The 12,970-nt window shown below is 33.3% G+C and overlaps 1 protein-coding gene across 1 annotated transcript; it reads left to right on the top strand.

Moving 5' to 3' along the window:
* Positions 1-7,151: 7,151 nt before the first annotated feature.
* On the top strand, positions 7,152-9,254 carry LOC107866136 (probable membrane-associated kinase regulator 6). The gene is made up of 2 exons (XM_016712315.2): positions 7,152-8,208; positions 8,862-9,254. Exons 1-2 carry the CDS (start codon positions 7,545-7,547, stop codon positions 8,867-8,869), a joined length of 672 nt encoding a protein of 223 aa, XP_016567801.1. The 5' UTR covers positions 7,152-7,544; the 3' UTR covers positions 8,870-9,254.
* The last annotated feature ends 3,716 nt before the right edge of the window (positions 9,255-12,970 follow it).

Raw genomic sequence — 12,970 nt, 5'->3', positions numbered from 1 at the left:
TAGTTGTGTAGGTTGATTTATTATGTATTGATGTCTTTGTGCTTTGTACTATATATTTACCTTTATGTTTCTCGTTTAAGATTGATATGTAATATACTGTTTAATATTGTTGTTTTCACTGTTCTATAATTTATATAGTAATAAAAATATTCTTATCTATCTCGTTTTATTGGAGCGATTTGAAATGTAAATTAGTAACTTGAAATTAGTTATTAGGAATGTTTTCTTATATATTCATTTTGTAGGAACTAACTACTTGTTAACTTTATATAATTTAGATGTCACTCAGAGGTGACAAAGGTAAGGAAAAAGTTGATCTTACAAAACCAAAAAAGAAAGGACAATATCTGCCTTATAGACGACCGATAGGTATTCATATATCTGAGGGTCGGTTTGCTGACGCGATAGCACGACCCTCGTATTCTAGGTCGTCCCAGCATTCGGATACCACTCCTACGCATGTGGGGCTACTTCATGGGTCTACACCAATCCAATCTGTTCCCATCAATGTGCCACGGGCACCACAGTACTATCAGACGGTCGCTGGCACATCCGGACATGTGTCATCATCGATACCCTCCTATAGCAGTCATGCATCTACACATAGTGATTCTGCTGAATCTATTAGGTTGCCGGATCTTCAGCTTGGAGGCACTCTATCTGATGCGTCAGATCCACCCACGCCAGTGCATCTACCATCATTTGATCTGCAGCCAAGAGACAGAGATGATTATGGGAGGCTTTATCTCATTCCATTTACGACAGGGTAAGATTTCTAAATATAATAACATTATTTATTTTTTCATTACTATACTATTATGCTCTATGAAATTACTGTTTGATCTTGTGTTGTAGGTTTAGGCCGGATGCTAAAGTTGGACAAGCTGTGAGAACATGCATTTGTCGAAACTTCAACGGCTACTGGACCGGTTGGCGTCAGGTTCCAGAACTTGACAGGGAGAGAATGTTTAAAGAATTTAAAGTAAGAATTAAACTTATCGACTACTTAACACTTTGTTAGAATAAATGATTGAATATTTTTTTTTGTTGTTGTTGTAGAAATTTTACTGGTGGGATGATGCAAATATATTTCTTATAAGGAGGAAATTTTACAGAAGATGTACAGTCAGGTTTAACGGTCTGTTGGATTATGCCCGAACCAAGTTGGTAAAACCTGACTGGATTACTGAACCCTTATGGCAACTGTATCTTCGCCTTTGGAATTGCGAAGGAAACCAATTACTGAGGAAAAAGGGAAGGAAAGCTCGGGCATCATCGAAGGGTGGCTCCCTACATACTACAGGTGCCAGAAGTACCCTTGTTGTGCAGGAAAAATTGGTATGTAACTTTTACAGTTTTAACTGTTTGTTTCTACTTAAATTTTTTAATTGTTTGAACATTGATAATTTTTTAATATACAGGAAAAAAAAAAGGTAGGGAGATGTCACACGATGAGTTATTCGAGGAGACTCATCTGAAGAAGAAACCCTACTGATGAAAATGTCTGGGTTGAACCTCGTGCAAAAGTTGCCCATGTAAGAAATAAATATTGCATTTGTGAATCTTTTTCTCAAATTTGATATTATTCAATTATAAGTACTTTAATATTTTTTGAATTTTAATTTTAACTTTACTTTGAATTAATATAGGACAAATATAGGTAGCTACTTAGTGAGTATCGTAGTACTCAGCCTCCTGAAACTCAGGGTGACCTACTCCCCCGACATGTAGAGGATGAGTTATGGGGAAAAGTTGTGGGTCCTGCAGTTAGAGGCCATTACTACGGATACCACAATAATTTTTTTAGCGATAATATTAAGTGTTTGTTCGTCCCTTCATCCTCTAGTACTTCAGTTGATAGAGAAATCATTGAAAGACTAGAAAGTACGATTTCTAAACTCACTGAAGTGCTTGCTAAAGTAAGATCGTAGAAAAGGAGGAGGAAACTTCGTCACAAATCAGGATGTTGCAGGAGCAGTTCAGCTCTTTCATTCAGACTGCAGGGGTTATTCCTCCGTGTCCTGATGATGCTGTTCGGGCTGCAAAAGGACTTGGCCCCCTGGATGATATCAGCACAGATGAGGATATGGAAGACGAGGAAGAGGACGAATTCGATGATGATGACTTTTAGTTTTTTCACTTTTGTGTGTGTTGTACTTTGAATGTAGATATTATGTTGTAGTTTGTACATTTTTTAAACTATTGTTGTAGTTGTTAACACTTTTGAAACTATTGTTATACTTTGAATTTACACATTATATTGTAGTTTGTACTCTTTTGAAACTATTGCTGTGGTGTGCACTTTTGAAAGCATTTACAATTGCTTATTTTATAAAAAAAAAATTCACAGAAAAACCGACCACAAGTGGTCGAATATTTTTAAAAAAAAATAAAAAAATCCGACCACTTGTAATCGATTTTTTATTTAATTAATTAATTCATTTAATAGAAAACCGACCACAAGTTGTCAATTTTTTATTTGATTAATTAATTAATATATTAGAAAACCGACCACAAATGGTCAGTTTTCTATTAAATTAATTTATTAGAAAACCGACCACTTTTCTATTAAAGTTAATTAAATAATTAAATAAAAAACCAACCACCTGTGGTCGTTTTTTATTTTTTAAATTATTTTTCCAAATTTTAAAAACATAATAATAAATTTTAAAAATAGATTTATTTTTTTGAAAAACCGATCTCTTGTGGTAGGTTTTTAAAAAACTACCAATTTTTTACCGACCACACAGTTTAGTCGATTTTGTGGTCGAAATTTGGGGAAAATCGACCACTTTTGATCGGTTTTTGCGGTCGGTTTTCTCCTTTTTTTTTAGTAGTGAACACACAATATCAGGTATCACAAGTCAACAACAATAGTATGTAAGCACCCACACGAGCATACAACAGTAATAATAGTCTCAAAATATAAACCTCATAGTTATTTTCTCCAACTCATGCATATTTTACCTATTTATTAACTACCCAACTCAATTTGAAAGAAGTTTAAGTCATAATCTGCATCAAAACAATGAACTTCAAGCCAAAAGTGCTTCAACACGGAGCTTCTCCCTTATGAAAGGCCTCGAAATCAACTACAACATTTAAATGTAGCATCTGCGCATTTAAAAAAAACTAATGATACCTATATTGTCCATATTTGACTCGGATCCAAAATGGGTTCGAAAAATAAGTTCAGCAACGAAAGGGGTAAGATCAAAATTTTATTTTAGAAATACATTCACCAAGGTTAAAGAAATCTACAATTGAAAATCCACGCAAAAATGAGGTCCAAATCGACGAAAATCATTTTTGAGATTTACCGAAAAATTCTCAAAACTCATGTTAAAACCAAGATTAACAAGTATTTTGATGATATAAATCAATAGAAAATAATGGAATTAAGGTCTTGGAGTTTACCCAAGTTCAAATGATGAAGAAAACACTAAAGATTGACCAAACCCGAAGTTCTAAGTCCAAAAATAGTGGGAAAAAAAGGTTATATACAGCGGTTGCCACTTTAGCGGTTAAATAACCGCTCAAGCGATCACTGCTAAAGTGACCGGATACCGCTTAAGCGGTCACCGCAAAAGCTGCCCTTTGGCACTTAAGCAGCTTCTGCTTTAGCGATCCATTGATGCTTAAGCGGCTTTTGCTATAACAACCAATTGGCCTCTTAAGCGGCTTCACCAGTTGATGCCTTGCACTAGCAAATTTGGATTTTGCCAAGTTTTCAATCGGACCCTCGAAATTCATTTGGGACTCAACAAAAACAAATCATATATGCAACCAAGCTACACTCAATGGCAATGTCAGAATTTTGAAAAAAGATTGTTTTCAATAAATTAATTCATGGGATCCCTTTTTGAAAAATTTCTAAACAAAGGATCAAAATGCAAAATAAAGGTTCCGAAAGCGAACCAACCTTGCTACTAACTCAAATTCGACATTTCGGACATAATGAAATTGTCCAAATTGTCATTTGACGCTCAGAACAATAAATATTGACCGAAGTCAATTATATGACTTTTAAAGCCTCTAAAAATCACAAACTCACTCAAATCATTCTCAATCATATCGGGAACTGTGTCAACCATCTCCACACCCCTAAATAAACATATAGCAACTAAGAAAAAGGACAAAATGATCAAAACACATCAAAAATTAAAATTTTACAAATCAGGTCATTACATGGATTGAATTGGCAACTATACATTCGAACGTTGAGAATTGCATGTAAATACCTCAACTTGTCAGGTGCGGATCCATGTAATCCGTGCCGTGTACTTGAACACCCATTGACCTCGAGAAAATTTTATATATTTATATAGAAAATACAGTAAAATTGGTTATAATGTATTGTTAAGCACCCATAGACGAAAATGGTTGTTGGGTGTTTTGGTTTTGGCGTGGAACTTAAGCATACACCTTGATGCCTGAAGTGGCATGGGTTTGATTCCTAGTAGCAACACACTTTTTTTTCCTTAAAGAAAGTGAGCACCCACAACCTTCAAATTCTGGATCCTATCATTTTGTAAGTTAGAGTGTTCAACTATCAGTTAAGATGTCTGATATGCATCCTGAAAGTTGAAGCATTAAGTTGTCCGTTGTCTATGTACGCAAAGTTTGCTGTCATTTATATTCACGATGAAGGAACTTATTATCGTCCATGTTGTTGCACAGACTTTGGAATATCATTGTATTTCTACACTTAATGAAATCAATTTTCTTGTTTGAATCCTTTATTTGAATATATTGCTTTATACAAGTGAAATACCCTGTCTTTATGGATATTTGGTTTTGTATTTTCTGGACCACATTTCATGCTTGTTAACATTATTGGACAATATATTTTTCCAACTTCTGTTAGGGGAATCCTATGTTAAATAGTCATTGAACGGGAGATGCACAACATAAAGAGAAACATGATATGATAGTTAACTGGCTAGTTTTTGTTGTTTGGTAAACACTGGAATCTAGGGAGCTAATTCCTAGAACACCCTATTAACATACTGACCCGATTAGGGTGGGCATAGTTTGTGTCAACCTGAAATTCAAACGTTTAGATATTTGGTTTGGATTTTTGAATTTCGGATTTTATTTTTAAATTTATGATTTTTTTTTCTTTCTAATGTCTCATGCTCGCGTCATCCATGAGTAAGTAAAACTTAATATACGGCATGAGCGGTTAACAGTATAAAGTAATACATCCTAATGAGCAAACTGTTATGTTAATTGAGGTTGTTAATTGTTATGGCGTGTCATAAACGCACAAAAGTCAAAATCGAAAATCCAGCATATACAAACTGAACTTAGAAAATCCAATCTACTTAGAGCTTACTTGGATGGTAGTTTCTTCAATCCAAAAACCAAAATTCTATGCGTACCCCTAGATTCAAGACTTGGCCACATACATTGTATTCATTTTTATGGATGACTATTTTCATACTTTTTAATTGTCCTCTGCTCATTGAAAATCAAATGGCTCTTTACAGTCCTAAAGTATTTGATTTTGATAAGAGTCAAGTCTATTATACTCAAATCTTTGTTTTCGGGTTATTTTTTAAAATTATGAATTTCTTCTTTTTAATGTCTCACTCTCGTGTCACCTGTGAGTAAGTAAAGTTGAATACACGGCATGAACGGTAGGATAGTCTCAATCCTTGACAACATTAGAAAGTTATACATCTTAATCAGCACACTATTAAGTGAATTGAAGTTGTTAATTATAATGGAATTTCTTAAACGCTCAAAAGTCAAAATCTAAAATCTAAAATATCCAAACCGAACTTATAAAATCCAATCCAATCCGAGCTTATTCAGACTGCAAATTCTTCCAATCAAAAACCAAAATTCTAAATAGAAATTTTCATATCCACTTCGAATACGCACAGCCCTAGTTTGAAGACTTAGCCACATACATTGTATTTTTCATACTTTTTCAATTGTCCTCTGCTCATTGGAAATCAAATGACTCTTTACAGTCCTAAAGTATTTGATTTTGATGAGTGTCTATTATACTCAAAATCTTTTTTTAGGTTACTTTTTGTGTGGTGATAAAGTCTTTTGTTATGGTCCACATTAGAAGACAATTCTATGATAACTTAATTGTTTGAGAATATTTGTATGCTTTTATATTTGCTTTTAGTCTCAAGGGAGACATGTGAGGGGACCATTTGGTTTTAAGTCACTTTCAAGTTACTGTTTTTGCTCCCTAAGGACTTCCTTAATGTCGATCTCTTTCTCCAACACTAATGGGGACCTTGTCTGGTATTTTTGTTTTTCTGTGCTGTTTGTAAATTATTGAGTAACTTGTTCAAATTTTCAAAAAAATATTAAAAAAAATGAAAAAGACAACCCCTCTTGAAAAATTGCTACCACTCAAGGCATTTGGTGGATGTAAAAGCCTGAGATTTCTTTACCAAGAGAAGTTTGATATTTCATTTGTTTGGATTGTAGATGCATCCACCAAAGAATGGTACAAAAGTTCTTAATATGGCTATAGTTTATAATATGTAAAATCAAGATATGCTTTCACATTTATACTGAAATGATTGTTGTATTTGCTGTCATGAAAAGGAAAAGGGAATATTAATAACAAACCAATAATAACCAAAGATCTTTGTTTCTTGATATATCATAAACAAAAATAAGATACTTAAAATATCATATTCTTCTTATATTATTTTATCACTGAAGCATAACATGTTACTTCTCTAGCTATGAGCCTATGACATCCAAAAAAAAATGGAAATCCCCATAAGAATAGTAGGAGTATTTACCACAAGAAGCACTAATGATTTTGACAGTAGAATTGGAAACAGAGGAAATATTCTGTAACTTTTATGTCCTATATGCACTGGTGGATTCAGAGCATGACATGTGGATTCACGAGAATTCAGTAGTTGTCTAGCATTGTTTATGTATAAAGAAATCTACGAATCATATGTATATTGCAAGGTTATGATTGGCTGTATGAGAATGTTACTTTTAGCAGATTAATATATCAAAATTCCAATGTAGCATAAAGTATAAACTAGTACTACTAGGATAAAGCATTAATTAGATAAAATTTTTGCATTTCTTTATGGGTGATCTAGAAGTCATTATATAAGCATTATAGGGGAGACATAATTCTTCAAGAATAAAACTTTTAATCATCAACTTGCATGTGAAGCTAACTTGTTTGAATATTAAATTGTAGCATATGATAAACTTAAAATGGTAAGGTAATGTAAGGCAACATCCATGAGTGTATATATATATATATGGGCTTTGTCTTTCTATTTTATTTACTCTTTCTTCATTTCGTTTTCAGTTATTAATTGAATTTTGTCTGATGTAGACCACCCCATATGTTATTGTTAGAAAAAGGATAGTACATCCTTCAATCAATACTGTTTCTATTTATATATATCCACAGTATTTATTTCTTATATGCATGAAGCTAGAGTTGTTCCATTTTCGATTTCATTAAATCTTTACATAGTCCTTTCCTCTGTTCTTTTAAGTTTTCTGTACTCTACTTCAATATCAAGAAGATCGATATGGAAACTTCGTCACAGTCACTCTCTATCGAGAGTTTTTCGTATAGTTGGTTAGTAGATTTGGGGGATTCTTTTAGAGCTTCTATGGATGCATCTGCAGATGATTATGAAACTGCATTTATTGAAATGGATCCTACACTTCCTCCTTCAAAGAGGTTTTTTAATGTGAATCCACAAGATTTGAATTTCGATTTTCCTACATCTGAACCTTTAACTCTTGTTCATGCTGATGAACTCATCTCAAACGGCTTCTTGATGCCTTTATTCATCAAGAAGCCGATTAAGATGGAGTTGGAGTTTAACAACTCAGACTCCATCATGGATTCACCGGCATCTTCACTCGTGCAGAATGAGTCGCGGTCGTCCTCCTGTAGGAGGGTGAATCGTTGTGTATCGTTGAGGAGATGCCGGAGTTTGTCGAGGCGGATTTTGGTGAAATATTTGGATTTTCTTAGGCCATTTTGTCAGAAAATAAGGAGATGTAGTAGAATTGGTAGGTGCAGAACAAGTAGTGGAAAGGAAGTGATGAAGAAGTGGGAATACCGTTCAGCAGCAACATCTCCAAGGACAAGTGTAGCTTATTCTGTTGATAATTGGCGCAGGTCTTGTGATTCTGAAAGCTCCATTTATGAAGCTGTTCTACATTGCAAAAGAACCATTAATGGTATGTGACTGTTTTCCCTAAATCTCTTCTTCTTTTTCTTGTCATCAACTGACAAATTTAGTATCTAGAGTCAGCGAGTTCAAATAAGTTAATAGAATTTGTTTTGCATATGTATGTGTATACATAGTTCGAGTTCAAATAAGTTAATAGAATTTGTTTTGCATATGTATGTGTATACATAGTTCGAGTTGAAGGCAATAATTTTCAGTTGAACTCATAGAACTTGTTGATAAGTTTGTCCCACATGAATTATGAGATGGATGTTTGGTTTCTTTTGTGATCCTCAGCAATATATTTTCACTTCATGAGTTAACTTTTGGGATCGACTTGATATTAAAATCAGGCTCATACCAAATTCTTAGTTTACCAAGTAGGTCATCATATTATATTGTTCATGCTACAGTTGATAGGTTCGGGGCACATGCAAGATGTGTTGAGGTTGTCCCACATTAGCTGTGAGATGGGTGCGTGTTTGATCTTTTTTGAACAATCTCATCTCACGAGCTAACTTTTGGGTTGAATTAGTCTTGAGTTCTATTAATTTTCTCATCAGTTTCTCTAGATCCATCTATGCACTGTAGTTACATTAGAAAGATTTATTGAGAGTCACTCAAATAATAACTTTGTTTTTGGCTTAATTTGTTATATTTCAGGTAAATAGCAAAAAATGAGAAGCAAGTAATGTGAGGGAGGTAAAGAACAAAGAAAGAAGATGAGAGGTGTGAAGAAGCTCACATGTCACTGAGTACATTTGTCACCTTCTATACTGCTGTTTCTCTCTTCTTCAAGAATGGGATTGTGAATTTTTTGTCTTCTTGAAGGAAGTGGAAAAAGCTGTATCAAGAGAAGTGTCAGCCATGAGAAAAAAGAAATTCTTGGAATTTTTGAAGATGACCACATATCTTCATGATGACTCTTTTTTTTTTTTTTTTGTCTTTTTTTTTCTCTCTCCTCTCTTTAGAGGAAGAACACAAATTCCAACTCGGAAATTGTATTGCTTTGTGATTTGTATAAAGTTTTATGGTAATAATATTCCAGAATTTATATATTGTATGTCACCATTACATACTTTCTCACATGAAAATGATTTCTTATAAATACGCATAAATTAAATTAAAAAGAATGATCATTTCATATTTTATATGTACAAATAAATATCTCTTATAAAATAAAATATATAAAATTACAAGTGGACTATAAAACCGATTCTTCCCTATTCTTCCCCTCCCTCTGTGCAACCATTTGATCTAATTGTTATGAAAAGCATACACTAGAATATATTATAATGATAATAATTATACTCCTACGATGAAAGTACTAGTGATATAATTAAGACTTGGATTTATTATTCATGGGATTGGAACAGTTAGTACTACTACAAGTTTCAAATAGGGATTTTAGAAAGAGAACTTAAATATTCCTTCTATGCATAACTTGTATCTGCCATTAATGGCGGCTTAAATGGTCGACAAAAATAAATTTGCCCCAAGCGAAAGTGATATAACTATTTAAGAACAATTAAATTGGTCACATTCAACAGCTAGTCTATGTCAAGCTCTTTTCTTGAGGGCTAATTCAAACAATATTTAAATTTTAATTTAATACAATTGCACCACCACTTCAATCTCAAATAAGCTTGAGCTTTAACCATCAACATTTTACTACCAAGTCTTAGCAAAGACTTTAGAATAACCTCTATCAATAATTTTTCTTTTACTTTGTTCATTTTAGTAAATTAAGAGAAACTTATGATTTCCTTTCAATGACATCCTTATCATTAAATTAAATACCTAGCTACATAAAATATCATCAAATTTAAAATATAATTATTAAAAGAAATTTAATAAAATAAATATATTTTCTTAAGAAAGGGTCAAATCAATATTAATAAGTAAAATAAACTAGAGGAACAAATAATACTCTAATGAAATTCGAAAATGAAAAGGTGCATGTTGGGGGGCATTTGAATAGATATTTATTTTCCTCCTTTTCTTTTAGTTTTCCTTTTCATGTTCTTTCAGATTTTAAGACTTAAACCACATAATTATGACATTTAAAGAATCCACGTCAGCCAACTAATTGCATGTGCCCTCCAAAGTATTTATGATTATTTGATGAAATGACTGCTTATATCATGAGGTCTCTAGTACATACTACAAATAATATCACTTTTCAGGAAAACCAGTATTAGTAGCTCCCATTTTATCATAAAATTTAAAATTAGAACTTAAAAATTGGATTTAGAAGTCGTAAATTTTGAAATGTAAAATTGTATTTGATATGTATTTTACTTGAAAAAAATTTTAAAAAAAAATTATTAGAAGTCCCAAAAACTGGCAACATGAAGATATTCAACTATCAATTTTCAAAATCTGATCAAATTTCACAGTCAACAAATATTTAAAGAAATTTATATAATTTGATCCAAAATCTATTGTTAAACACTAGCGTAGTATATTTACATCAGCAAAATCTGTTCTTTAAAAAATATAACGATAATTATCTCTTATTCTAGATAAGTTAAACTCAACAATAGAAATAGAGAGGTTTTCAAAAGGAGTCGCTACCCTCTAAACTAACAATACAGCTAGGTGCTTGCACTCAGTTAGTCATGTTGACACGTCACTTACCTCCTCGATCGGCTTGGTTCAATTGCAAAGACTTTTTCCTTATGAGGTGCATGCACAAAACTACTGTGTGGATCCTAACTAATCATGTTGTTTATTCAAATTAAATGCATGTTAATAATTCAAAAAATAAAAATACTAAATTTTTTCTATATTTTCTAGTGGCATAATAATTTTCTAATAGCATTAAAAAACTCACGAAAATCATAGGACCTAAAATAAATGAATTAACATGTGGAAACCATTTCTTTAATTCTTTTCTTAGTAATCAGAAAAATTTAATTCAATAAGAGAACATAACATGAATTCAAATACAAAATTATTTTGAATTTTATGAAACTTGTAATAATACTATATATTAATTAGTGTGTTTTTAAATACATCCTAAATCGCAAATAATGTATGAATTGGGATATATAGAAGGAATAATACAACACTAACATTGTCCTTTTGTTGATGCAACTTGCAGACTAGAATCTCCACCTCTAGGCGCTAATTCTGATGTCATATCTGTGTATTATGTATTAGTATTGTTGGGTTCGAAATCGAGAGGGCATCATGCGGAAGCTATCAGTTGCAAATTATGACACGATAAATGAGACGACAAAGAAAACAATACTAAAAAACATTAAATTATTATATATTTTGACCAATGGGCCTATATATTATAAAATCTAATATAAAGAAAATCATAAAAACTTTAGAGAAAAAATCTGGACCCTGCATTGTAATTGAATCTGAGCCATCCATTATTAACTGTTGGTCCTTTATTTAATGGTCGTTAGGTTGGTTAAACCACACCTCAACGACGTCGTTACTAATAATTTCTAAGATGGTCATTACATTCCACCCCCATCGAAGATTCTTGTCCACAAGAATGTGATGTCTGCAATTGTATAATGGAAACTGTGACTTGATAAATGACCAATCTTCCCAGGTTGCTTCTCCAGGAGATAAGTTAGCCCATTGGATGAGAACCTTGACAGCTACCTGGTTGTTCTCTTTAACCATTCTCCTCTGTAGGATGGCCACTGGTTGTACTAAGATTTGACCATCAACACCCACTAGTGGTAGTTGTTGAGAAGGGATGACAGCAGGTCCAATTCTCTTCTTGAGGTGTGAGGCATGAAAAACAGGATGGAAAAGAGAACCAGCTGGTAATTGCAGCTTATAAGCCACCTGGCTAATCCTTTGCAGCACTAAATATGGTTTGTTGAACTTAGGACACAATTTAAGATGCCTCATCAATTCCACAGTAGTCTGCCTATAAGGCTGCAACTTAAGATATACTCAATCGCCTACTTGCAGTTCCCTTTCACTCCTCCTTTGATATGCATACCACTTCATTCTAGCTTGAGCTTGGACTAAATGGTCTTTCAGTATTTGTTGGAACTGCACCCTTTGTTGTAGAAAATCTTGCACTGTTTGTACTAGGGTCTTACTGTAGGGTCCCATAGGTAGTTGGAGTGGGTGATAACCATACAAGGCATGAAAAGGGGTGTGTTAAAATGTAGTGTAAAAGTTAGTGTTATACAACTACTCAGCCAGGTGTAGCCAATTGGACCACAACTTAGGTTTGCTCGTCACCATAGCCCTAAGGTATCTTTCTAAGCATCTATTAAGTCTCTTTGTTTGTCCATCTGATTCTGGATGATAAGTTGTACTCATACATAAGGTAGTACTAGAAGACTTGAATAAGTGCTGCCAGAACATGCTAGTGAAAACCTTGTCTCTCTCAGACACCGTGGTTTTAGGGAAGCCATGTAACTTGTAGATCTCTTTGATGAATAAATCAGCCACTTGCATAGTTGTATAAGAATGGTGTAAGGCTAAGAAGTAACCATATTGAATCTATCCACAATCACTAGATTCGCATTTTTACCTCCAGACAGTGGCAGTCCTTCTATGAAGTCTCGATTGATATCACTCCAAGATTGAGTGGGGATAGCCAAGAGCTGTAAGAGCCCTGATGGAGCCACATTTTCATCCTTGCACCCTTGGAATATATCATAAGTAGATACTATGACCTGTACATCTTTCTTCATAGCTGGCCAATAGAAATACAATTGTAGCCTCTTTAATGTTCCTAGCTGGCCTGAATGTCCTCCTAGGGCTGAAGTATACATTATGCCTAG

The sequence above is a fragment of the Capsicum annuum genome, chromosome 3, assembly GCF_002878395.1.
Source record: "Capsicum annuum cultivar UCD-10X-F1 chromosome 3, UCD10Xv1.1, whole genome shotgun sequence".
In the NCBI taxonomy this organism is placed as follows: domain Eukaryota; kingdom Viridiplantae; phylum Streptophyta; class Magnoliopsida; order Solanales; family Solanaceae; genus Capsicum; species Capsicum annuum.
Note: the sequence above shows the minus strand (reverse complement) of the source record. Positions and strands in the feature narration are given on the sequence as shown.

Excerpts from the sequence above, each read along its gene's own strand:
- LOC107866136 (XM_016712315.2), top strand. The coding sequence starts at position 7,545 with ATGGAAACTTCGTCACAGTCACTCTCTATCGAGAGTTTTTCGTATAGT.